This window comes from Phacochoerus africanus, chromosome 15, assembly GCF_016906955.1.
Source record: "Phacochoerus africanus isolate WHEZ1 chromosome 15, ROS_Pafr_v1, whole genome shotgun sequence".
In the NCBI taxonomy this organism is placed as follows: Eukaryota; Metazoa; Chordata; class Mammalia; order Artiodactyla; family Suidae; genus Phacochoerus; species Phacochoerus africanus.
In genome coordinates this window covers 59,452,957-59,479,217 of record NC_062558.1, presented here as the reverse complement: position 1 = coordinate 59,479,217, position 26,261 = coordinate 59,452,957, and the positions used below count along the sequence as shown (strand labels likewise).

Genomic DNA, 26,261 nt, shown 5'->3' with positions numbered 1-26,261 from the left:
GGGTTAAGGATCCAGTGTTGCTGTGAGCTGTGGTGTAGGTCGCAAGTGCAGCTCAGATCTGGCGTTGCTGTGGCTGTGGCATAGGCCGGCAGCAACAGCTCTGATTCGACTCCTAGCCTGGGAACCTCCATATGCTGCTGGTGAGGCCCTAAAAAGACAAAAGACAAAAAAAAAAATGGTACAAAACTCTGTCTATTTTAAAGCTGGCTTTTCATAAAGGTTGAGACAACCCTCTAAGGTGTAGCTTCCACTTGGAACTCTTCCAGGGGGGCAGATGATGTACCATTTCTGAAACTTTTGGCAAAGAAGTGTATCATGTGCTACATTTTTTTCCATTTTAGTTTATGCTTTTCACTGTTCTCCCTTTGTCAATAAATGGTGGGATTTCCTTTACTTTCCTGATGCCCTTGTACAAAATGGGCTAATGCACTAAAATATAATCATTTCAGTTTGTGTGTTGACACTAGCGAATTGTGTCAGTGGCCCTGAGACACAAGTGACCATGCAGTAGAGCAGGAAGGCAAAATATGCCCCATGGTTAGACTTGTTTTTTTCTTTTCTTCTTCTTCTTCTTTTTTTTTTTTTCCCCCAGGGCCATATCTGCAGCATATGGCAGTTCCCGGGCTAGGGGTCGAACCACAGCTGCAGCTGAGGCTTACACAACAGCCATAGCAACACCAGATCCAAGCCGGGCCTGCGACCTATGCTGCAGCTTGCGGCAACACCCGATCCTTAACCCACTGAGTGAGATTTGCATCTTCATGGACACTGTGTCGGGTTCTTAACCCACTGAGCCACAATGGGAACTCCTATTTTTAAAAATTTTTAAATTATAGTTGATTTACAATGTTGTGCCCATTTTTGCTATATAGTGAAGTGACCCAGTCATATATTTATACGTTCCCTTTCTTATATTATCTTCCATCATGGTCTATCCCAAGAGAGTGGATCTAGTTCCCTGTGCTGTACACTAAGACCTCATTGCCCATCCGTGCTACATGCAACAGTTTGCATCTACTAACCCCAAACTCCCGTCCATCCCACCCCTCCCCCTCCCCCTTGGCAACCACAAGTCTCTTCTCTATGTGGTTGGTCCTGGTTTTGATCTTCTTTGAGCACCCGTGTCCTCATGGGATTGACACGAGGAATTACAGGGGGTGGTACATAAAGTGCCAATGTAGTGCCCAACACTGAGTTGCTCAAGAAGTATCATATACCAAATAAAGACTCCACCGCTGGGGACTGAAGTACTGTCTATAATTTAGCTTAACGATTTAATAGAAGAGTTTTCTGAGCACAGATTTGTGAGGTGCCAGGCCTTTCATCGGGACCTGTGGGTGACACAGAGCTGATTGCAAAACGGCCCCGCCCTTCCAGCATCACTGATCGGTATGGGACTGAGAATGGCGCATGATCAGAGGAACCCACAGGGCAGCTCCATACTCAGAGCTGGGAGCTGGGAGCAGGAAGGGGCAGGTGATTAACTTTGCCTGGCAGGGTTTTGCAAGACTTCAGAGAGGAAATTGCACCAGAGGTCTTGAAGGAAGATAGAGGCTATGGACGGGGCCCCTGGGCTGGATGAAGGGCATGTTGCAGCCAGACCTTGGTGAGCTGACTTGGGCGTGCTGCTGCCGGAATAACAGGAGGTCTTGAATTAATAGCCACCCTTGGTGTCATTGCTTTGTCGCTGTGACTTTTCTTTGAGGTGAATGGAGCCATTTCATCTTTTATCCTTGTTTTTTCTCCTCCCTGGGATACAGTGGCAGGTGGCTTTATTTCCCCCTGATACATTGACTCGTCCAGATAGTATTGCAGTTAGCATTTGTGGGACAAAGCCAAAATATTTCTTTCACACATCCAGTGCTGATGAAAACTGTCTCTTCCCCCTGTTTTCCTTTTCCTGCAGCAACCTGCAGCCTATTTGCAGTATCTGAGGACTTCTTTGCAGTGACATTTTGCTGTTGTTTATTGTCGAGTCTGCCGCCTTGGGCAGCCATCAGGGCTGGAAAGCAAAGTTTCACGGCTGATTTTGAGCTGGTCTCCATGTGCTGGTGTAACAACCAGCCCCTCCGTGCATTGTAACACCCTGTTTATTTCACACCCGATCACTGGTATGTTCAGGAACAGATAGCACTTTATTTGTCAGTTTCTCCTTGAGGGTTGGCCAAAGCCAGGGATGTTTTATTTTTTTGTCTTTTTCCTAAAATCAGAGAAATCCTAGTTTCAAGTGATAAATCACCCAAATAGGGTTTTAGAGGCTCATTCCTGGGGCCTCCAAATAGGGCTGGGGGAGGAAGCACTTGATTAAATAGACACAAACCAATATTCCTTGAATCTCATTGCAGGTGTATTTCTACTTCATGAGAAGTAGGAGTTCTGCTTGTGGCCCTCAAGGGACTTAGAGTAGAATCATGGGGAAATATATGTACACATGAGATAAACCAGGAAGAGGTAACTGAGTGAATTAAAACAGTTTAAAAGGTACACAGGAGTGTGAGCAGAGAAAGGGCTAAATCTATATATACTTGATTTAGGTCAGTCATGACTTTGACCTCCAGCAAGTGTTTAATAATGGTCATAATAAGACTGTATACAACCACACGTAATTATGCAACCATGTACATGTGTATGTACTTAGGATCTTCGAAAAGTGACTGATTCTAGGAAGAAAGAATTGCGTACCCACCATTTTTGTGTTGAAAGGGGAATTACAGGCCACTCAAGTTGTAGGATTCTCACACAGAGAGATGGGACATTGAGGCTTTTTTTTGCCAGGAAGCAGCGTTTATTCATGCCGGCACTGGCTCAGCGGATTCATATTCAAAGGCTGAGCCCCGAATGCAGCAGGGCGCTGTCTTATATACTCTCCATTATCTTTTCTTTTACACTGTGGACCCTTTGTCCGCCATATAAGATGACAGACAGTCTGTAAATTCTGGTTGGATGGTCTATGGTCTAAATTCTGGTTACAAAGTTGCACATGGATATTGATTGTGTCTTGCTGCTGCAAAGTTACGCAAGTGTACACAGATGCTGGTTATGCCATGTTGCCTTCCCTTTGTTCAGGGAGGGCTCTTACCACAAAGTGGGCAGACTGTCCAGAAAGGGCTGGGATCTTTGCTGGACAGGGAAATGGAGGAAGGCTATTTCGAACAGAGATTTCCTTTAACTGTATTGCAAGGGAGGCGAAGAGGAGAAAAGCCTGACTTTTATTCTCTTACCTTGGCAAGTCTAGAGTCAAGAGAAGACCCTAAAACAAAATGCAATTTTGGAATCAATGTTGAAAATCAACCTACAAAGTTGCAAACAGATGCTGGCTGTTCTGCATCAATAAATAACTGGACCAGATGGGAGAACCAAGTGATAAATATTGCGGAAAATTCTCATAATAATGGTTAAGCAGTGTGGTTTCCCTCAGTCTGTCAGCCACCAATGGATTGTCTGTCCTGAGGATTTTCAGCCTAGTTTCCAAGGAGTCAGGAAGAGAGTAGAATTCTACCTTACGCCCCCCTACCCGAGGCTCTAGGGCAATAGTCCTAAACTATAGTGTGTATCAAATTTACCTGGTGGGTGTGTTTAAAACACAGATAGCTGGGCCCTGTGAGGTTGTGATTTCTCAGGTGTGAGGTAGGGCTTGAGAATGTGCATTTCTAAGAAATTCCCAGGAAAATAGTGATGCCACTAGCTCAGGGACCAGGTTGTGGGACCCCCTTCTTTTGGGGGTAGTGTGGTTCATGACCTACTTCCAGATTTCTTGCTGTGGCCCCTTGGCTCTCAACTTTGGAAAAAATCAAGCTGTGAAAGAGGGTCTTGGTCTACTGCTTGATCCATGCCTTTTTTTTTTTTTTAATGGTCACATCTGTGGCATATGGAAGTTCCCAGGCTAGGAGTTGGCCTACACTACAGCCACAGCAACACAGGATCGGAGTTGCATCTGTGACCCACACCACAGCTCGTGGCAACGCCAGATCCTTAACCCACTGAGTGAGGCCAGGGATCGAACCCACATCCTCATGGATACTAGTCAGGTTCATAACCTGCTGAGCCCCAAATGGAACTCCCTATGCCTCTTTTTTGTTATTTAATGTGACTGTAAGTTTCACTTGATTAAAATGCTGCATCTGGTTTGGGCTGGTCTGATTAATTTGAGGATGTAATCACTCCTACAGCAATAAGTATTTATTTAGTTGCTCCTTTCCCTTTCAAAGCTTGAGGTTTGATTTCTTTTTCCGTATATTTTGATAATCATCATCATTTGTGCTGAAATGAGAAATAAAAGATCACAGTTACCACAGTGTATTTTTAGTATCTAAGCAAAAGCATTTGGTTATTGTTTTCTATTGAATTTGTCATATGTTCCAGTAATTGCTGATAAAAAAGTACCTTTTGTACATACAGTACCAACTAGGTTTGTCCACAGTGACCAAATATGGGGATTTTTCATTCCATGCTATTTTATACATCCTACTCCTCCCTGCTTCCTAAAATAGACATAGGAGACTAGATTTATTGGATTTTCATGATTTATTCAGGCACAAACAAGTGATTTTAGTGCATATAAAATAAAGATTTTCTTCCCATGGGAGTTCCTGTTGTGGCTCAGCAGGTGATGAACCTGACTAGGAATTCCCATCATGGCACAGTGGAAACGAATCTGACTAGGAACCATGAGGTTGCGGGTTTGATCCCTGGCCTCTCTCGGTGGGTTAAGGATCCAGTGTTGCCATGAGCTGTGGTGTGTATTGCAGATGTGGCTCAGATCCTGTGTTGCTGAGGCTGTGGCATAGGCCAGCAGCTGTAACTCCAATTTGACCCCTAGCCTGGGAACTTCTATATGCTGCGGGTACAGCTCTAAAAAGCAAAAAAAAAAAAAAAAAAAAAAAGAGTGACTAGTATCCGTGAAGATCTGGGTTCAATCCCCGACTCAGTAAGTCAAGGATCTGGCGTTGCCGCAAGCTGTGGCATAGGTTGTCCATGTGGCTCAGATCTGATGCTGCAGTAGGCTGGCAGCTGCAACTCTGATTAGACCTCTAGCCTGGGAACTTGGGGTGGAACCCAAGCCACAGCCATGACAATGCTAGATACTTAACTGCTAGGCCACCAGGGAACTCCTACAGTGTTGTGTATATTGCCATGTAGTGAACCTAACTCCCTGCAAAAGGCTGGCCTGTCTTCAAATTGGCCATCAGATAGAAACTAATTTCAGAGGTTGGCTAGACACAGTATCTGTGGATAATTAGTAGCTGGAAACATGTTATGCACATGGTATTTTTCTGCTCTAAAACTGAAAATTGAGTATATTTAAATTGGATAAGACTCTATTCCACTGATAAACTTGCCCATAATTTCCTTAACATTTGCTCAAAGATGACGGTAGGAGACATGACATGTGTGAGCTTTGTAGTCAGTTAGATCCAGCATCGCTGCTCCTTACCTGATTTGGGGCACGTGATTAAACTTCACTGCTTTTCACTAGATGGAACCCCTGGGCATGCAGTGAGCCTTCAGGCCATAGAGCTTTGTGGGACCTTAAATGGAATCACATTTGTCTGGCAGTTGGCAGACACTGACGAAAAGTTCTTCTCCTTCTTCGCACCCCCATGCAGTGATGCCATCATCTTCAGATCCCTTTTGTCCTGTTTTTCTGCATTTTTGTTTTACAAACTGTGTCAAGTATTTGATCTTGTAGTGCATTGCTTTACTGTTGTTCCTAGGTTACTCCATGTTGGTTTTATCTCCCAGAGTGACTGAGTGGCTTGTTTTTGCCTTTGTTCTGTATCTTGTACCTGAATTCTAATTCTCACCGAAGAACTTTTTTTTTTGGTCTTTTTAGGGTTGCACCCACGGCATATGGAGGTTCCCAGGATTGGGAGCCGCAGCTGCCAGCCTACATCACAGCCACAGCAACACCAGATCCGAGTGGCATGTGTGACCTACACTACAGCTCGTGGCAGTGCCAGATTCCTAACCCACTGAGCAAGGCCAGGTATCAAACCCGCATCCTCATGGATCCTAGTCAGGTTCATTACCGCTGATCCACAATGGGAACTCCCCAACTTGAGAACCTGAATGAGTCGTGATGGACCCTGAGTGAGATCAGGGCCACTGTGTGTGGGTGCAGGCCGTACGGTGACAAGAGCCCACATCTCAGAGATACCAGTCACACTAAGTTATTTATTACCCTTATCAAGTATATTATAGTTGTTAATCATTTTACATTTATTATGTATATTAGGCCTCATCCTAATAAAATCAGGATGTTACGGAAGCTTACAACAAAAAGAAAGGAAGTGTCTTTTTTCGGTCTTGCCTGCAGCATGCAGAAGGTTCCAGGCCAGGGACTGAACCCGCACCATAGAAGTAACCAGAGCCACTGCCGTGACAATGCTGGATCCTCAATCCACTGAGCCACCAGAGGATGCCACAAAGTGTCTTGAAGAAGGGAATCTCCCTCTTTCTAATAATTTGGACAAATGGTAGATGTAGGCACCATATAGGCTGGCAGTGGCCCTGGATACATCGCTGATGTTGATAGGTGACAGGATAGTTTTGCGAGTTGTCACTGATTTGTTCAGCAATTATTTTTCTAGTGCCGAGTGTACACTGTTCTGGACTCCCTGGGCACCCCTTCCAGCTGTGTCTCCATCTCCACCTGGCCTTCTTCCTGGTGCATCTCTGTGTCTATGTGTGTCCCCTTCTTGTCCTCTAAGATCTCTGATCATTGGATTTAGGGCCCACTTAAATCTAGTGTGGCTTCACTGTAACTTAACTAATTACATGTGGGTAGACTTTGTTTCCACATGAGGTCATTTTCACATACCCTGGAGGTGAGGACAGCAATATTTCTGTTGGGAACACAATTCAACCAATTATAGGCATGGAGGCTGCAAGACTCTAGCCCGATGAGGAGGAAGATAGACAAACAAATGAACAATAAATATATATACGATCTGATTCCTGCTTTTTTTTTTTTCTTCTTTGCCATTTCTTGGCCTCCTCCTGCGGCATGTGGAGGTTCCTGGGCCAGGGGTCGAATTGGAGCTGTAGCCGCCGGACTACGCCACAGCCACAGCAGTGTGGGATCCGAGCCGAGTCTGCGACCTACACCACAGCTCACGACAACGCCAGATCCTTAACCCATTGAGCAAGGCCAGGGATCGAACCCACAATCTCATGGTTCCTAGTCGAATTTCATTAACCACTGCACCACGACGGGAACTCCCTGATTCTTTCTTTAAAGGGCTGCTCTTTTGCTGTCACGCTGGGCAAGAAGGGACCCCCTGTAGTCACTGCACTAGTGTGGGCCAGAGGTAGTGGTCACTCAGGCTACGTGGGGGTGAGGACTCCAGCTCCTTCAGGGAGCACATTCCCTGGTGAGCCCACCTGGAAACCCAACACCCTCTCCTCTTTGATCGTTGCTTCTGCCCCGACCTTTTATCATCAGTGGCATCTTTGAGGGAGGGCTTGAATTGGATGGGGTTGTGTTCATCCCATGGATACAAGTTTGGGGGCTCAAGAATCATTTTAGGTATTAGCAGTCACATGTTGTGGCAACCCAGACTTTCTTTATATTTTCCCCAGCGGTCGTTGGAAGCTCTTCTTCCTCTTTCTTTTTCCTTCCCTTCTTGAACAGTTAAGACCTAAAGACGTCAGATGAAGCAGAGCAGGTAGGCATCTGTGATGGGGAGGCTGCAGTCTCCCTTCTGTGCTCTCCCTTCTGGAAGTTCAAGTCCTCCTTGTTGAAGGTGGGAGTTACAAATAGGGAAGGGAAGAAAATGAGAGGGTACCTCATGGTGCTGGAGGAAAATGAGGGGTGTCACTGAGAACTCAGTTTTCTTTTTTTTTCTTTCTTTTTTTGAATGAAAGTTTTTTAAAATTATTTTTTCCATTATAGTTAGTTTACAGTATTCTGTCAGTTTTCTACTGTACAGTAAGGTGACCCAGTTCCTCTCTCTCTCTCTCCCCCTCTCTCTTTCTCTCTCTCTCTCTCTCACACACACTCACACACACACACACACACACACACATATTCTTTTTCTCACATTATCCTCCGTCATGCTCCATCACAAGTGACCAGATATAGTTCCCAGAGCTATACAGCCGGATCTCACTGCTTATCCACTCCAAATGCAGTAGTTTGTATCTACTAACTGTAAACTCCCAGTCCATCCCACTCCCTCTCCCTTGACAACCACAAGTCTGTTCTCCACGTCCACCCACGAGAGAACTCAGTTTTCAATATATGCAGATAGATACAGAAATGCCAAGGTGAAGGTGTGTGTCTGAGCATAAACACTCGTGCCTGTATCTCTAGCCCTGCTACTGAGAGTGACACCCTGACGGCAGCAAACACCCCTGACTCCAGTTCTCAGCTTCTAAACCCTACTGTGCACTGAGAGGAAGCAGGGCTCTTTGCAGCAATTGTTGGGTACGAGCAGAGAAAATACAAGCTGAGCCTGGAGCACGTTGGGACTGGAAAGCAAGGAAGCCTTCAAAAAATGGTGGGACAGAGCTTCAAGACTCTGAATCCAGCTCAGATGGGCTCCCTCTGGCCCAACTGGGCATAATTTGAGCATCCAAAGAAGTGAAGATGATTATAACCCAAGAACAGAAGAGAAAATAGTGAATTCACATGTATGCAAAAAAGCATGCTGAATGTTTCTTGAGGGATGGGATATTTATGTAGTTTTAATTTACATTCCCTCCGAATATGTATTAAATACAAAGATAGAAAGAGTGACTTGATAATGAGAAGCCTAGCAGACCTCATCTTAATCAAGTGATCAAAATTAACATGAGTAACTCCCTAATTGAGGTCCCATACTGCTTGGAAGCAGTGAGAAGAAAACAACATCAATCTAGGATGTTCTGGATTCCCACTGTTGGTGGGAACGTACATGGTACTGCCACTATGGAAAACTGGATGGAGGTGCCTTGCAAAAATTAAAAATAGAACTACAGTATAATCCAGCAATCCCACTTTGGGGCATCTATCTGGAGAATAATTCTAATTTGAAAAGATACATGCACCCCAATGTTTATTGTAGCACTATTTATAGTAGCCAAGCCATGGAAACAACCTAAGTGTCCACTGACAGAGGAATGGCTAAAGAAGATGTCGTGCCTATATACACAATGGAATCCTAGTCAGACATAGAAAGAATGAAATAATGCCATTCATGGCACCATGGATGGAGCTGGAGTTTCTCATACTAAATGAAGTCCGTCAGAAAGAGAAAGACAAGCACCATATGATATCATTTATATGTGGAATCTCAAATATGGCACAATGAGCTTATTAAAACAGCAATAGACTCACAGACATAGAGAACAGTCTTTAAGGTAGCCTAAGGGGAAAGAGGGTAGGGAAGGGATAAGTCGCAATTGGGATTACCAGACACATACTACTGTATATAAAATAGATAAACAACAGTGACCTGCTGTATAACACAGGGAACCATATTCAGTACCTTGTAATAACCTATAATGGAAAAGAATATGAAAAAGAATATATATATTCTTTTACATGTATATCTGCATCATTTTGCTGTATACCAGAAACTAAACCACTATGAATCGACTACACTCAAAAAAAAAGTTCAGATATTCCTACCCCAAATGCGAGCCTGAATCCAATCATGAGAAAATACCAAACTCAGAGGATATTCTTTAAAATAATTGACCTGAAGCTTCAAAAGGGCCAGGGAAGACTTGAAAGCCATTGTACAGGAGAACTTCATGCAGTGTGGATTCTAAGGGGATGAGGAATTCTTTTGTCATGAAAGACATGACTGGGACATTGGGAAACATTTCAGTGACGGCTGAGCATTCGAGGATAGTCATCTCTCAGTGTTAACATCCTGATTTTGGTGGTGTCTTGTGCTTCTGTAGGTCACGTTCTTGTTTGTAGGAAATACGCACTGACATATGTGGGCACGAAGGGGCGTTGAGGTCAACTCTCAGATTGTTCTGGAAAAAAAAAGTTCTTTGTATTGTGTTTGCCACTTTTCTGAACCTTGTAATTATTTAAGATAAATTCATTGAGGGCAGGCGTTTTGATTCACAAATCAGTGGAGGTGTGGTACAATGCCTAATTGTTTGCCCTATTCTTTTTTTTTTTTCCCCCTGCTTCTTGGGGCCACGCCTGCGGCATATGGAAGTTCCCAAGCTAAGGGTTGAATGGGAGCTACAGCTGCCAGCCTACACCACAACCACGCCGGATCCAAGCCGAGTCTGTGACCGACACCACAGCTCCTGGCGACGCCAGATCCTTAACCCACTGATCGAGGCCAGGGATCGAACCTGCATCCTCATGGATCTTAGTCGGGATCATTAACTGCTGGCCATGAATGGAACTCCCTGTTTGGCCTATTTTTAAGGTTAGCATTTTACAATTAGAGAATCTTCTCCCATGGTTTAGAGATCATAAAATACTCTGGTGCTTCCTGTAAGTGGGAGGTAGGCTGAGTCCAAGGTGAACACAGGTCCTTAATGGTGAGAGCACAGTGGTGTGTGAAAACAAGAACAAAACAGGGGGTCCCATCGTGGCTCAGCGGTAACCAACCTGGCTACTGTCCATGAGGACATGGGTTCTATCCCTGGCCTCACTCAGTGGGCTAAAAGATCCAGCGTTTCTTGAACTGTGATGTAGGTCGCAGATGTGGCTTGGATACCGTGTTGCTGTGGCTGTGGCGGAGGCCGGCAGCGGCAGCTCCAATTCGACCCCTAGCCTGGGAACTTCCATATGCCTCGGGTGCAGCCCTAAAAAGACAAAAAGAAAAAGAGGACAAGATGAGCACTGACTCTGGTCTGCCCAACAGCCACAGCCGAGCTGGGTGGAGCCGGCTGTGTCTCGCCATGCTTTGTAGTAGGTTATGTAGGTTTTCTAAAGCTGCTCAAATTAGATGGTGCCTTGACTGTGCTTTTGGGTGGACGTTGAGGTCCTGTTCATTAACTGTGTTTGAAAGCAAACATGAGCCCCCTGTGTCTTGGGAAAGAAACACAAATAGAAGGAAGCACAGACAGAAAAAAATTGGTGGGCTCTGTTTTATTTTCCTTCCAGCAATCCCAGGAGGGAATAACTACCTTCAAACATTTTGTAGGGATGTAGCTGTTTGTTTAAAAATTATTTTCTTACTCTATAGCTGATTTACAATGTTCCTTCAATTTCTGCTATACAGGGAAGTGACTCAGCCATGCATATACATACTTTATTTTCATACTACCTGCCATCATGTTCTAACCCAAGAGACTGCACACAGTTCCCTGTGCTGTACGGCAGGAGCCCATTACCCATCCATTCTAAATGTAACACTTTGCATCTACTAACCTCAAACTTTCCTCCATCCCCTTCTCTCCCTGCTTCCTCCTGGCAAACACAAGTCTGCTCTCCATGTCCATGATTGGTCTCTGTTTTGCAGATGCGATCATTTGATCATTCGTGCTGTCCAGTTTTTTAAGCTGCAGAGTCTCATCTTTCACTTCCCCACTTTGGCCCGCCCCCCGGGTGATATCCATTATCCCATTTTTGCCGGCAAGCTTGCCCCCTGTGGCTGGTGGGGCATCTGTTTTCTCTCTTATTAAGGCTGTCATTTTACAGCTAATGCTTATTAATGCTTCACTCTAGGGGAGAAGAGAAATTGGCCTTTTCGGCCACACAAGGCTGCAAATGATGGGACTCTTAGTTCGTCTTGTAAGCTTCAGGCAGAGGACCCTTTCTAGAAGGGCTGCATTTCCTTCTTTTGCTCTCTGCTTGCAGCAGGCAGGGCCTGGACTGAATGGGGGAGGCATGAAGGCCCCAGGACAGAGAATTCAAGGAGGCTTCACTCTCAGGGTTGTGCAAGAGCAAGGCGGTCACCTTCCTAAATGCATCCGGAGCACCTCACCACGTCACCCAGGCCCTCGCCCAGCAGCCTGGCGCGTTTCCAAAGAGGGGTGGATGGAACCTCTAGAAACAGCCTGGGGAGCATCTGCAGTAGCTTTCACGGGGTTATGAAGAAGAGCTCTTCTCCACGGAACAGGTTAGAACCCCAGCAGCCTTGGGAAGTTTCACTAAGTTTCAGCCGAGACAGAAAAGAGCAGTATGAAGTTTTCACATGGACGTCACCCAATTGAATTCTCCACGGAGGCCTTGCAGTGTCAAATTCCATGGGTCGAAATTTCTGAGAGGGATTCTGAGTTCTTAGGTCTCTAATCTCTGCCATTTCCCATCATGGTTCAGGGGAAATGAATCCAACTAGTATCCATGAGGATGCGGGTTCGATCCCTGGCCTTGCTCAGTGGGTTAAGGATCTGGCATTGCTCTGAGCTGTGGTGTAGGTCGCAGACACGGCTCAGATCTGGCGTAGCTGTGGCTGTGGTGTAGGCTGGCAGCTGCGGCTCTGATTCAACCCCTAGCCTGGGAACCTCCATATGCCACGGATATGGCCCTAAAAAGACAAAAAGACAAAAAAAAATGCTGCAGGGAATTATCATAATGTTCATAATATTAAAAGGAAAATGTTGGAGTTCCTGTCATGGCTTGGTGGTTAACAAATCCGACTAGGAACCATGAGGTTGCCGATTCTATCCCTGACCTCACTTAGTAGGTTAAGGATCCGGTGTTGCCGTGAGCTGTGGTGTAGGTCAAAGATGAGGCTCAGAACTGGTGGTGTGGTGGCTGTGGTATAGCCAGCAGCTGCAGCTCTGATTCACCCCCTAGCCTGGGAACCTCCATATGCTGCAGGTGTGGCCCTAGAAAAGACCAAAAAAAAAAAAAAAAGACAAATACTTTGTCATTTAATCATTAGAAACAAAGATGAAGAAACTCCAAGGGTTGGATGTCTCGGGATTCACATGATCCTGTCACTTTATGCAGGGGTCCCCCTTTCTAATATGCTTGGTAAAGGATCAGCCCATCTTTTCCTGCAGCTTTACTGGACAATTCTAATTGTTTGAAGGCTTCTGTTCTCCTGAGGAGAAGCCAGATTTGAGGAGTTGTGTATTGCATTCTTGCTCAATGAATATACCTCACTTTCTATAAGGAAAATACCAGTGTGTGTTGCTGCCTGATGTCTTGATAATATGAAGCACAGTGCTTGCTCTTACATTTGGGGAGTGTGTTGGTGCTTCCAAGTTGCTTTATGTAGTATTATGGGCTCCAAACAGATACTCTACAATTGAGAAGCACACAGGTGGGCATTTTTAGTTTCCTATTTTATTTTACTTTAGCTGTGCCTGTAGCATGTGGAAGTTTCCTGGCTGGGGACTGAACCTATGCTACAGCATGCCCCAAGCTGCTTACAGTGGCAGTGCCAGATCCTTAACCCACTGCATCACAAGAGAACTCCCATTTTTTTAATTTTTAAAAATTTATTTTATTGAAGTATAGTTGATTTACAATGCTGCGTTAATTTCTGCTTTATTCGGAAAGTGACTCAGCTTTACATATACATTCTTTGTCATATTTTTTATGATGGTTTTTTTTGCAGGATGTGGAATATAGTTCCCTGTGCTGTACAGTAGGACCTTATTGTTTATCCATTCTAAATGTAATAGCTTGCCTCTGTTAACCTCAGCCTCCCACTCCATCTCCCCCCATCCCTCTCCCCCTTGGAAACCACAAGACTCTTCTCTGTGTCTGTGAGTCTGTTTCTGTTTTGTAGATAGGTCCATTTGTGTCATACATTAGACTCCATGTATAAGTGATATCGTATGATGTTTGTCATTCTCTAACTTACTTCACTTAGTGTGATAATCTCTAGGTCCATCCATGTTGCTACAAATGGCATTATTTCATTCTTTTCAATGGCTGCGTAATATTCCATTGTATACATATAAAACACACCACATCTTTATCCATTCATCTGTCGGTGGACATTTAGGTTTTTTTCTGTGTCTTGGCTATTGTGAATAGTGCTGCAGTGAACACAGGGGTGCATGGATCCTTTCGGTTTTGAGTTTTGTCTGGATAGATGCCTAGGAGTGGGATTGCTGGATCATATGGTAGTTCTATTTTTAGTTTTTTGAGGAACCTCCATACTGTTTTCCATAGTGGCTGCACCAATTTGCATTCCAGGCGAGCATTTTCAAAATGAGGAGAGATAAGTTTAAGGGCTTTGTTCACTTTCCTGAGGCTACACAGGAAGAGCCCAGGAAGAGGGAGAACCAGGAGTGAGCGTGGTTCTTCCTCCTCCTACTCCTGTGGCTTTGTCCTCTGGATGCTGCGATCTCCAGGGAGCCAGGATAGATCAGGAGTGGGGGTGGGAGACGGTGGGCACTGGGGTGGGGGTGGGGGAGCACAGTGGCTGCGCCCAAAGATAGGAACTGTTCGAGAGGGACAATTTCCCTTCACCCTTCTAGGTTCTTCTGGCTGGCTTAATAATTAAGTTGACATGAGATGGATTAACAGGAGAAAAAAAAAAACAAATTTATGTAAGTGTAGGGACTCCACAAGAATATGAGGACAGGAGTTTCCATTGTGGCTCAGCAGGGTTAAGAACCTGGCATAGCCTTGGAGAGGATGCTGGTTCCATTCCTGGCCTCGCCAGGTTAAGAATCCGATATTCCTGGCCCTCATGGATTAAGAATCCAAAATTGCCGTGAGCTGTGGTGTAGGTTGCAGATGTGGTTCAGATCCACCGTTGCTCTGACTGTGGCATAGGCTGCACTTGCCGCTCTGAATCGACCCCTAGCCTGAGATCTTTCATATGCTGCAGGTACTGCCTTTAAAAAAAAAAAAAAAAAAAGAATATGAGGACAGCCAAGCAGTTGAAGCTTATGTGTTATGCTGAGCTGAGGTGGGGTGAGCAGTCTGGGATGTTGGAGTGGGGAGACAATTCCCAGGGAGGTGGAGGAACACATGTTTAGTAAACAGATGTTCGCTGGGCGGGACACGAAGAAGAATTTGAACCATCAGGCTTTGCCAGGATCCTCTCCGTCTCCACACCTAGTTCAGATGGATGCCCCCTTCCTGTGACAAATTCTTGTAGTCGGTGAGGGGGCAGGTTCAAGGTTCTCCCCTAGTCTCTTGGGTCTTGATTGTTTTCAGCTCCAAATAATCCGCACCCCAAGGGCACATTTTGGGGTGGCACCTTTGGCTGCCCGTCACCCTTTCCTGCATGGCTGTGAAAACAAGAGCGTTTGCTTTCCAGACACAGACTCTAGTGTCTTCGTGGTGACTTAATGGTTAACATTATGTATGCTACTTATTCGTTAAGTAATATGCTTCGACTCTTTATATGATCGCACTTTCTATCTAAGGCTGTTTTCATATCCACCGTGAGGATCAGGAGGGGCACTGGGATTATTTGCATTTTATGATTGAAGGAGCCGAGATTCAAGGAGGCTAAATTACTTGTGCTTGTACCTGTATCACTTGTGCTTGTATCTGATTCAAAATTTAGAATTGGAACAGGGACATCTGACTCCAAGTTCATGACTTGTCTGCACAATAATATCCCCAGGGTCTATGGAGCCGTATGTGACCAGGGCCCCTCCTGTAAGGCCAAGGGGCTGACGTGTTTTGAGTTGCCGTTACCTTCGTCATTTTCCAGTTTCTCCCCTCTCTCCGAATCCAGGCTCTGAGCTATATTCGTGCCAGTGATTTTCCTGTCTATTTCAGCTCTTTCCTATTTTAATGTGTTTGTTTTCATCTGAATAGGAATTCAGAAATGAGAGAACCGAGACCATTTAGAGCTTCACGTGTGGTAAGGAGGACAGATCCAGAGCTGAGTGGTAGCCTGTCCACAAAGTTTGCAGACCCAGTGACCTCCCTGTTGGGTCCCAGCGGACTGTTCAGATTGGATTCCCGGTTCTGGATTGTGCTTGGGCACAGAGCTTGTGATGGTTGCCTTCTAATTGAGACCGGAGTCCTCGCCATGCCTCTGCACACTTGTGTGTTACAGGTGTGACTGTAGGTGACTGCCACAGAGCTGGTGTTATTTCGGAATAGAACATTTGTAAAATCCAAGGATGTTAGTTTTCTTTTCTTTTCGTTTTTTAATTTAATTTTATTTTTTTTTAGGGCCGTGCCTTTGGCATATGGAACTTCCCGAGGTTCCCAGACTAGGGGTCGAATCGGAGCTCACAGCTGCAGGCCTACACCACAGCCACAGCAACACAGGATCTGAGCCGCATCTGCGACCTGCACCACAGGTCACCAGATCCTTAACCCACTGAGCGAGGTCAGGGATAGAACCCGAATCCTCATGTATACTAGTCGGATTTGTTTCTGATGCACCACAGCAGGAACTCCCTGGATGTTTGTTTTAAAGTTTGTATTTCACCTACAACTATCCTGTAGGAGCTCCAGTTAGGAGAAATATCTCTTTCTCTCTCTCTTTTTTCTTTCTATGGCTGCACCCGTGGCACATGGAAGTTCCAGGGCTAGGGGTCAAATGGGAGCTGCACCTGCCGGCCTACACCACAGCCACAGCAAAACCGGATCTGAACCACATCTGCGACCTACACCACAGCTTGCTGCAATGCTGGACCCTTAACCCCCTGAGCAAGGCCAGGGATCAAACCCACATCCTCATGGACACTGTGTCAGGTTCTTAACCCGCTGAGCCACAACAGGAACTCTGGAACATATCTCTCATGCTCTGAGGGTTCCTTGATATTTTTTTAAATGCTTTTTGAATGCTTACAGGGGCTGCGAGACCCTCGGCAGCAGGAAGGAACAGGAAGGAAAGAGGTGGGAGCAGCCAGAGGAAACAAATGCAAAGTTCCACACCCGGCAGGCAGCATGCACCTGCATGCACCTGCCTGCCCCCGGAACCTTGGTAGCAGCTGTCCCATTGTGGCCTAATTTTGGCTATAGATTTCCTTTTTTATTTATATGTTGTCTACATTCCAGTCTCCGTAGAGGTTTCTTCCTTATATAACTTAATATAAAGCCCCTCAATTTTAAAAAATTTGTGATTTTTTTTTCCCCCAGTCCTAGTTTTAACTTGTCCAACATCTCTCTTCTTTTAGATTTTCCCCTTCTGGCCACACTACCAAATCTTTGTTGATAAATGAGTCTTGATGCTTTAAGAAGCAGACACATCATTTTCTCTCCTCATTGATTGATTTTCTTGATGAATCCTGAGGGTAATTTACACACAGCTCCGTGGCACTATTCTTGTTTCTTTGTTGTCCTTAAGACAGATTGGACAATCAGCTGCTACCTTGTCTTTGATTCTTAAGAATTCAGCATTGATACAGTATTGATCCATGTGTTATTATGGATAACAGAGGAAAAATGTCCTTCTGACTTCACCATGCTTGTCCCCAAGTTCTTGGTGACTTTTCCTTTTCTTCTTATGCTTAAAAGGTTTAGCAAGTGAAGGGAAGGTCACACGGGGATAGCCGGGCTTCTCCCTGGCACACAAGCTTGCTTGCTGCTGGGTGTTTATGCCACAGCAGCCTAAGTGCATGGCTTTCTGGCCACGACGTGGGACTTGGCTGTGGGGATTTGGGTGAAATCCACCCTGAGCTAATTTCCTAATTTTATTTTTGTGACTGAAGTGCCGCAGCAAGCTCCTGAGACTGGACAGAAATACCTTTTCTGCTAAGTTCTTCATCTCGATTGAAATGAGTCAAAATGAATTGTGTTAGGGTGTCTGTTTCTGGCTGCGAGTAATTGTTATTATGGTCTCTCTCACAGACAGAATTTTGTATAAAATAATGTGCAAAGTGATTAAAAATAATGTTTAGGTGTGCCTTGGTACAAGTAGGACTTGTGTATTTTATTTTCCTGCGGGAACCTATTGTTTGTGATTGAGTTCCAGGCCCCGGGCAGAATGTGCTAGAGTTTCTCAGCTTCTCAGGTTTTGGACGGGATTAACTTGTTAGCGGCCATCCAAGAGAGAGATGCCAATAGTGCCCCCTCCCCAGTCACTTAGATGCCAGTAGCGCCCCCTCCCCAATCACAGATGTCTCAGGCGAGTTCCCTAGTGGCTCAGTGGGTTAAGGATCTGGCATTGTCACTGCTGTGGCTCAGGTTTGATCCCTCGCCCAGGAACTTACACATGCCAAGTGTTCGGCCAAAAAAAAAAAAAAAATGTCTCCAGACTTTGCTCATGTCCCTTTGGTTTAGGGTCACCAAAGTTAGCAAATAAGAACACAGGACACTCAGTTAAATTTGAACTTCAGATGAACTGTAAATATTTTGTATTGTGGTTAGATATACATAGCCTAAAAAGGATCATTTAAACCATTTTTAAGCGTGCAGTTCAGTGGCATGGAGTACATTCACTTGCTGTGTAACCGTGGCCACCATCCATCCCCAGAACTCTTTCCATCTTCCCGAACTGAGACTCTGACCCTCTTAAACACTAACTCCTCCCTCCCTTCTCTGACCTCCCCCTTCCCCTGGCAAACACTATACTCCTTTCTGTCTCAGTGAACTTGACTCTCTGGGTACCTCATAGAAGTGGAATCATACAGTATTTGTCCTTTTGCATTTGGCTTATTTCCTTTTGCATAATGTCTTCAAGCTTCGTTCATGTTGTAGCCAGAATCAGGACTTCCTCTCTCTTTAAGACTGGATAATATTCCCATGGATGACTGTACCACAGTTTGTTTTATCCATTCATCTGTCAATGGACATTTGAGTGGTTTCTAAGGAGCATAGTGCTGCTCTGAACATTAGTGCTTATGAATGTGTTTTGTTTTGTTTTTTTGTCTTTTTGTCTTTTTTAGGGCCGCACTCACAGCATATGGAGGTTCTCAAGGCTAGGGGTCTAATCGGAGCTGTAGCTGCCACCCTACACCACAGCCACAGCAACATGGGATCCAAGCCACATCTGTGACCTACACCTCAGCTCACAGCAACAACGGATCCTTAAACCACTTAAACAGGTGGGGATCCTCTCTGCTTCTTGTCTCCATTTCAAATTATTTCCTCGTTTTGCTTTTTCTACCACCCTGAGAAGCCACTTAATTGGTTAATTCGACATGGCTGAGGACAGTCACATGTGGCCATCTAGAACTTGGCCTCTGAGGCACTGGGACCTGGGTGGATCCCGAGTCTGTACCCACTCTGGGCAAGTCCCTTACCCCCAGCCTCAGTTTCCGCCTCTGGGATAAGACATGACGCAGGTGCCTTTCTCAGCAGCATCCCCAAGAAAGTAAAGGAAGTAAGTTACACAACAGCCCCTGCTGTGGGAACATCCTGCCTGTACACGCGGGTGTTCAGCTCGGCTCAGATATTGGGCTGGGATGAGGTTTTGGTGGCAGAAAGAGAGCAAACAGTGATGACCTGCATTAAGTGATTACTGTGGTCCGCTTACAAGCCTAGAGTGTTTACTTGCAGGGCTGCTTCTAACCCTCACCCTGAGCCTGTGAGGCTTGGACTGTTATCCCCTTTCGCAGATGGAGAACTGGGGCACAGAGACGTTTACCCAACAGTGTGTCTGTTGAGTGGTGGAGCTGAGACTGGCCGTGAGGCGTCCTGACTTGAGATTGAGGAGGTGTCCTGAGCACTCAACTGCACGGCTGCCTGGGACGAGCATAGATGCAGGACTGAGGCACACGGGGAGCCCTGAGGCAGGAGTCCCTCCCCATGGCTCCAGGAATGATGCCTTTGCAACCCCTCAGCTCAGCCCCAGGAAGGATGCTCCTTCCCGGACACCTTTTGTGTTTCCCAACTAATCAGAAACCTCCCCTGGCAAAATGTCATCCGCCTGACAGCCAGGACTCAAGCCACCAACCCCCAACTTGAGAAAATGCAATGTGTATTTATTTTTATGCCTGCCCCTGTGGCACATGGAAGTTCCCAGGCTAGGGGTTGAAAGGGAGCTGCAGCGGCAGGTCAGTGCCATGGCTACTGATCCAAGCCATGTCTGCCACCTACACTGCAGCTTGTGGCAATGCCAGATCCTTAACCCATTGAGGGAGGCCAGGGATCAACTCCGAATCCTCGCAGAGAGTATGTCGGACGCCCTGAGCCACAACAGGAACTCTGTAATCTTTATTTTTTATAAAAACCAAATGGTTTTAATTTTCCTATGCTGGCTCAAATAGGAAACTAGTCAGTTATCACTTAACTGTCCTGCCTGGTGGGAGACCTTGGCTTTGGGCTCCTGTGGGCTCCATGGGCTCCGAACACCTGCTCTCCTGAGGACTCCTGCCTCCCAACCCATCCTCTCACCAGGTGTTCCAAGGTGTCAACGGTTTTAAACCGTTGATTGAAAATTCGGCCGTTCCGTCTTCTGCCATGTGTGGCGTTGGGGCCTGGATCCCTCAGTCCTGATGGCTGTGGACAGGCCTTGCCTTACCTGGTGCGGTTTTCTTTGCTGAAGCAAAGAAACATGAAGCAACATGCACCACGCAGACTGTGGGGTGCATGTTGAGGCTGTTTCTCAGTCCTTAGGCCCAAGAAGTCATCGCCGCTGGGCGTGGATCGGGTCCATCTGTGTTACTTCACCTAGAAAGGATGTCGCAGATGGCTCTGTGGTTTTCAGGATCAAAGGGTAAAAGCTGGAGCCGCCTGAGAATTGGAAACAAGAACCTGCTCTGAGCAGCTTCGTCTTCCAGTCGGAGCACTGTGTCCAGGGGAGGAGGCCTGGCGGAGGTCGGGGGATACGTGCGGGGATCTGCAGGCGTGAAAGTGAGTGCTCGTTTGCATTCATGGACGAGTTCTGCTCTGTCCTCTTACTTGTCTCTCTGATTTCAGTGTCTCTCTATTTTCCCTGAAAGCTCAGTAATGATGCAATCACAGAATTTACGGAGCTTGTCTTATAAATACATGCAAAGCAGAAAAGATAGAGGTTCCCGCCTCCCCCCTCCCCCTTGAGTAAGAATGCCCATCACTCCAAGGAAAGCAGCAGGAGAAAGGCCCAGGAGGAACAGCCCTCCTCCCTCACTGTCCCTCTGTCCCCAGAGAACAGCCCACACCTGGTGCCCCTGGAGTCTGAAGACCAGGAGCACGAGGTCCATACGAGGGAGGGGATGGGTTTGTTGACACGTTGGATCTGGGAAGGAAGGGATCCTTCTTGCCCAAGGAGGCCCATTTGAGCACCACGTTCCGTACGGGACAAAACTATTTCTCCTGGAAAATCTACTGACACACTGTTAGCGTGCTGTTCAGCAGTGGGTGTGTGGGTGGGTGTGAGTATATCTGTGGGGGAGAAGTGAGAATGATCCAGGGGAAGAGGAGGAGGGGTGATGGTGGGAACCCTAATTCTCCTTAAAGAGGTAGTCCCTGGCCGAGCAGAGGAGAGACGCAATCCTTCGACTGATCAACGGAAGGATGTTTGCACCTTCAAAAAAATGATTCTCTTGCTCTGATTATTGGCCTGGCGTCAGTCAGCTCAGCATTTGTCTGTCTCATGGACAAGGTGAGGGTGCGGTGGCATCATATATGGCGAGGTAATTCTGGCATCTCCAGGTTCATTGTTACGGTGCTAGAGAAGGACTTCAGAACTCAACTGGAAACTTGGCCTCCTCGATCCCCTCCCCGCCCCCACCACTGCCGTCCCCTCCCTGCAGGCGGCTGCTTTGGCCTCAGTTTCTTCATCTAAAAAGTGGTGAAAATAGAAATACTGACTTCACAGTGAAGTTATGCCCCCGGGAAAATCTTCAGAAGCAGTGGATCTGAAGTGGGTAAGGCTTCCCTCAGAGTTCAAGGTCCCTCGTGCTGGGCTTGTCAAGCTGCTGCTGCTTGGCTGCTGTAGGAAGAGAGCAGAGAACTTCAGGGGTCACGGAGATGGGGACAAGGTGGCCTCAGAGGTCTTCTCTGCGAGTGAGGTGACACATGCAGAGTGCCCCTGTGACACCTGCAGTGGAGTGAGTGGTGTCCCCGCCAAAAGATATGTACAAGTGCTACCAGGTAGCTGTGAATGTGAACTTCCTCGGAAATCAGGTGGTTGAAGAGAGAATTTTTTTTTTTTTTAATTTTTAATTTTCCCACTGTACAGCAAGGGGGTCAGGTTATCCTTACATGTATACATTACAATTACATTTTTCCCCCAGCCTTTCTTCTGTTGCAACATGAGTATCTAGACAAAGTTCTCAATGCTATTCAGCAGGATCTCCTTGTCAATCTATTCTAAGTTGTGTCTGATAAGCCCAAGCTCCCGATCCCTCCCACTCCCTCCCCCTCCCCCTCCCATCAGGCAGCCACAAGTCTCTTTTCCAAGTCCATGATTTTCTTTTCTAAGGAGATGTTCATTTGTGCTGGATATTAGATTCCAGTTATGAGTGATATCATATGGTATTTATCTTTGTCTTTCTGGCTCATTTCACTCAGTATGAGATTCTCTAGCTCCATCCATGTTGCTGCAAATGGCATTATGTCATTCTTTTTTTATGGCTGAGTAGTATTCCATTGTGTATATATACCACAGCTTCCGAATCCAATCCTCTGTCAATGGACATTTGGGTTGTTTCCATGTCTTGGCTATTGTGAATAGTGCTGCCATGAACATGCGGGTGCACGTGTCTCTTTTAAGTAGAGTTTTGTCCGGATAGATGCCCAAGAGTGGGATTGCGGGGGTCATATGGAAGTTCTATGTATAGATTTCTAAGGTATCTCCAAACTGTTCTCCATAGTGGCTGTACCAGTTTACATTCCCACCAACAGTGCAGGAGGGTTCCCTTTTCTCCACAGCCCCTCCAGCACTTGTTATTTGTGGATTTATTAATGATGGCCATTCTGACTGGTGTGAGGTGATATCTCATGGTAGTTTTGATTTGCATTTCTCTTATAACCAGTGATGTTGAGCATTTTTTCATGTGTTTGTTGGCCATCTGTATATCTTCTTTGGAGAAATGTCTATTCAGGTCTTTTGCCCATTTTTCCATTGATTGATTGGCTTTTTTGCTGCTGGGTTGTATAAGTTGTTTATATATTCTGGAGATTAAGCCCTTGTCGGTTGCATCATTTGAAACTGTTTTCTCCCATTCTGTAAGTTGTCTTTTTGTTTTCTTTTGGGTTTCCTTTGCTGTGCAAAAGCTTTTCAGTTTGATGAGGTCCCATGGGTTTATTTTTGCTCTAATTTCTATTGCTTTGGGAGACTGACCTGGGAAAATATTCATGATGTTGATGTCAGAGAGTGTTTTGCCTATGTTTTCTTCTAGGAGTTTGATGGTGTCCTGTCATATATTTAAGTCTTTCAGCCATTTGGAGTTTATTTTTGTGCATGGTGTGAGGGTGTGTTCTAGTTTCGTTGCTTTGCATGCAGCTGTCCAGGTTTCCCAGCAATGCTTGCTGAATAGACTTTCTTTTTCCCATTTGATGTTCTTGCCTCCCTTGTCAAAGATTAATTGACCGTAGGTGTCAGGGTTTATTAGTGGGTTCTCTCTTCTGTTCCATTGGTCTGTCTGTCTGTTTTGATACCAGTACCACACTGTTTTGATGACTGTGGCTTTGTAGTATTTCTTGAAGTCTGGGAGAGTTATGCCTCCTGCTTGGTTTTTGTTTCTCAGGATTGGAAGAGAGAATTAATGGAAGCATCCTGAGATGGGGTCATCCTGGACTCTGAGGGAGCCTGAATCCAAGGAGGAGTGTTCATTTCAGAGAACGGAGAGGGAGGTTTGGGCCAGCGCAGAGACCGCAGAGGGGATGGAGGCAGAGATTGGCGTGAGGCGTCTGCCACCAAGGAACGTGACGGCTGCTGGGAACTGGAAGCTGGGAGAGCCCTTGGGCAGATGCTCCTCTGAGCCTCCAGAGGAAACCAGACCTGTGGCCCCATGATTTTGGACCTCTGGTTGGTGGAACTGTGAGACAATAAGTTTCTGTTACTTTTCTGCCACCCAGTTTGTGGTACATTGTTACAGCAGCCTTGGGAAACATATAATATCTGACTGATGATAAGCACCCTATAAACACTGGCTACTGACCACCACTGGGATGGCTCTCAGCTCCAGAGGATACATATTCCTGTGAAGAATAAGTTATTCCACCTCCACAAACATTCCTGACCCCAGATCTTTGTTGTTGGCTAATCCACTGAAAGTAAGAGGTCTTTTTTTTTTTTTTTCTTCCTGCACCCATGATATATGAAAGTTCCCAGGCCAGGGAGGATGAACTCTGAGCCACAACTGTGACCTACACCACAGCTGCAGCAATGCCAGATCCTGTGGGAACTCCTAAAAGCTCTTTATATATCTTGTTTGTGGATAGACTTCAGAGAATAGGATGCTTGTTTAGGAATGAGCAGATCAATACCTTTTGATATTAATCAATAGTATGCCTCTACAATCTGAGTCCATATCCAAGAGGAGGTTTCTATAAAAAGCATGAGTATGTCATCTCCATGAAATTTAGAATATAAAGTTCAGGATGGTGAACCCCAAACACCAGGTCCAGTGTTTCAGCATCAGTGTTGGTGGGCTCGAGGGCTCTTCCTGGGAATCTATCTGTCTTACCAACAGCTGGCCGTCCTCCTGGCCCAGGATGGCTGGATCTGGCAATTTAGATGCCGTGACTTTTATGAACTAGGTAGTAGGTCTCAGGGCTCTCCTATCTGTACCTGACACAGTTTCACAGTGTCTGCCTTTGAATGTCAAGAGATCAGGCTGAGGGGAGAACTAAGAGGGTGGGTCCTGGTACTTTTATACCCGGTAGGAGGAAAGCCAAGGGGAACAAAGAGAGAGGAAGCTCCTTGGACTGAAAGCCTGGGTCAGAGGCTTATCTTCCACCAAATCTAAGCACCAAGAGCCTGGATGGAGGGAGGGCTCACATGTGAATTCAGTTCTCATGCTCCCTTCGTGACCTCCTTTAAGAAAGACCAGTTTTGAAGACTGAGGCTTTCCCCAGGGGAAGACATATTGTCTCCATCACTTTATGGACTTTTCTCAGAAGTTCATGGGTTTCCTGGAACTTTTCACTTAGAATTTCGGAGAGTCCAACAGTGGTGTTGTAAGTACTATGTTTTTCACCCATACGGCAGATGGCCCATGTTTTAGCTGAGTGCGTTTCTGTAGCCTAATCATAAATAGTGATAGCCTGAGAGATTGTCCTTCCAGGGCGATGTTCTCCAGCTGGAAAGGAGAACCCCCTTTTCTTTGAGACAAAGGATGGGAAGGCTCAGGACTCTCCTTACCTGTCTGGATTTCCACCCTGCTGCAGATGTGGTCACAAGATCTCCGTGGAGAGCCCCATCCTTGGCTGCAAGTCCAAGACCAATCCTGCTGCAAAGCGTGAAGCATATGTGCACATTTCAAGGTTAGGGGCATCGAAACCTGATCATCAGGTTATTTATTTATTTATATTTTTAATTGAAACAGAATTGATTTACACACAACAGTACATTGGTTTCAGGCATAGTGGTTCAGTATTTTTATAGATTATACTCCATTTAAAGTTATGACGAGATAATGGCTACATTCCTCTGGGCTGTACAATGTATCCTTGTAGCTTATCTATTTTATACGTAGTAGTTTGTACCTCTTAACCCCCTCCCCTATCTTGCCTCTCACTTCTTCCTTCTCCCCCACTGGTAACCACAAGTTTGTTATCTATATCTGTGAGTCTGTTTTTGCTTTGTCACAAACATTTGTTTTTTTTTATTTTTTAGATGCTATACATAGGTGATAACATAGAGTGTCTTTCTCTGTCTGGGTTATTTCACTAAGCATGATACTCTCCTGGTCCATCCATGTGGTTTCAAATGGCAGAATTTCATTCTTTCTTATGGCTGAGTAGTGCTCTCTATATATATTATATATGTTATATAAAAATATAGATATATCATATATGTTATATATGTGTACATATATAATCTTCTTTACCATTTCTCTGTTGATAGACACTTAGGTTTCTTCCATATCTTGGCTATTAGAAATAATACTGCTACAAACATTGGGGTGAATGTATCTTTTCATATTAGTGTCTTTGTTTTGCTTGAACATATACTCCATATATTCAAGGAAAAAGTAGTATTGCAGGATCATAAGGTAGTTCTATGTTTAGTGCTTTGAGGAAGCTCCATACTGTCTTCCACAGTGGCTGCAACGATTTACATTGCCACCAGCAAAGTACAAGGGTTCCCTTTTCTCCATATCCTCACCTTAGTATTTGTGGCCTCTTTGATGGTGGCCATTCTGACAGGTGTGAGGGGTACTTCATTGTGGTTTGGGTTTGTGTTTCTCAGTCATCAGGTTATTTTCACTGTTGATACGTCTGTGCATAACCTGATGCTTCAACTTCCCAAGACCTCATTTCTGCACAGGGTAGTTGAGGTAGATGGAAACATATCAGGTTCAGGATATCAAATTCCATCATGACAACATGTCTAGTGCCCCAAGAATTAGGGAACCTGTATCACTCTTGCTGTATGGCTATCCTATGT

General features: G+C 45.5%; 1 protein-coding gene across 4 annotated transcripts in view; it reads left to right on the top strand.

The window, feature by feature from the left end:
- Positions 1 to 26,261, top strand: part of DISC1 (DISC1 scaffold protein) — a 357,609-nt gene that overhangs the window by 235,013 nt on the left and 96,335 nt on the right. The window contains exon 10 of one of the 4 annotated variants that reach the window (XM_047761228.1): positions 23,395 to 23,900. The exons of the other annotated variants lie outside the window; for them this stretch is intronic. Within the exon in view, the coding sequence (XP_047617184.1) occupies positions 23,395 to 23,450 (56 nt within the window). The 3' untranslated portion in view covers positions 23,451 to 23,900. Of the gene's footprint in view, positions 1 to 23,394; positions 23,901 to 26,261 lie in introns of those variants that run through there. 4 annotated transcript variants of the gene reach the window in all.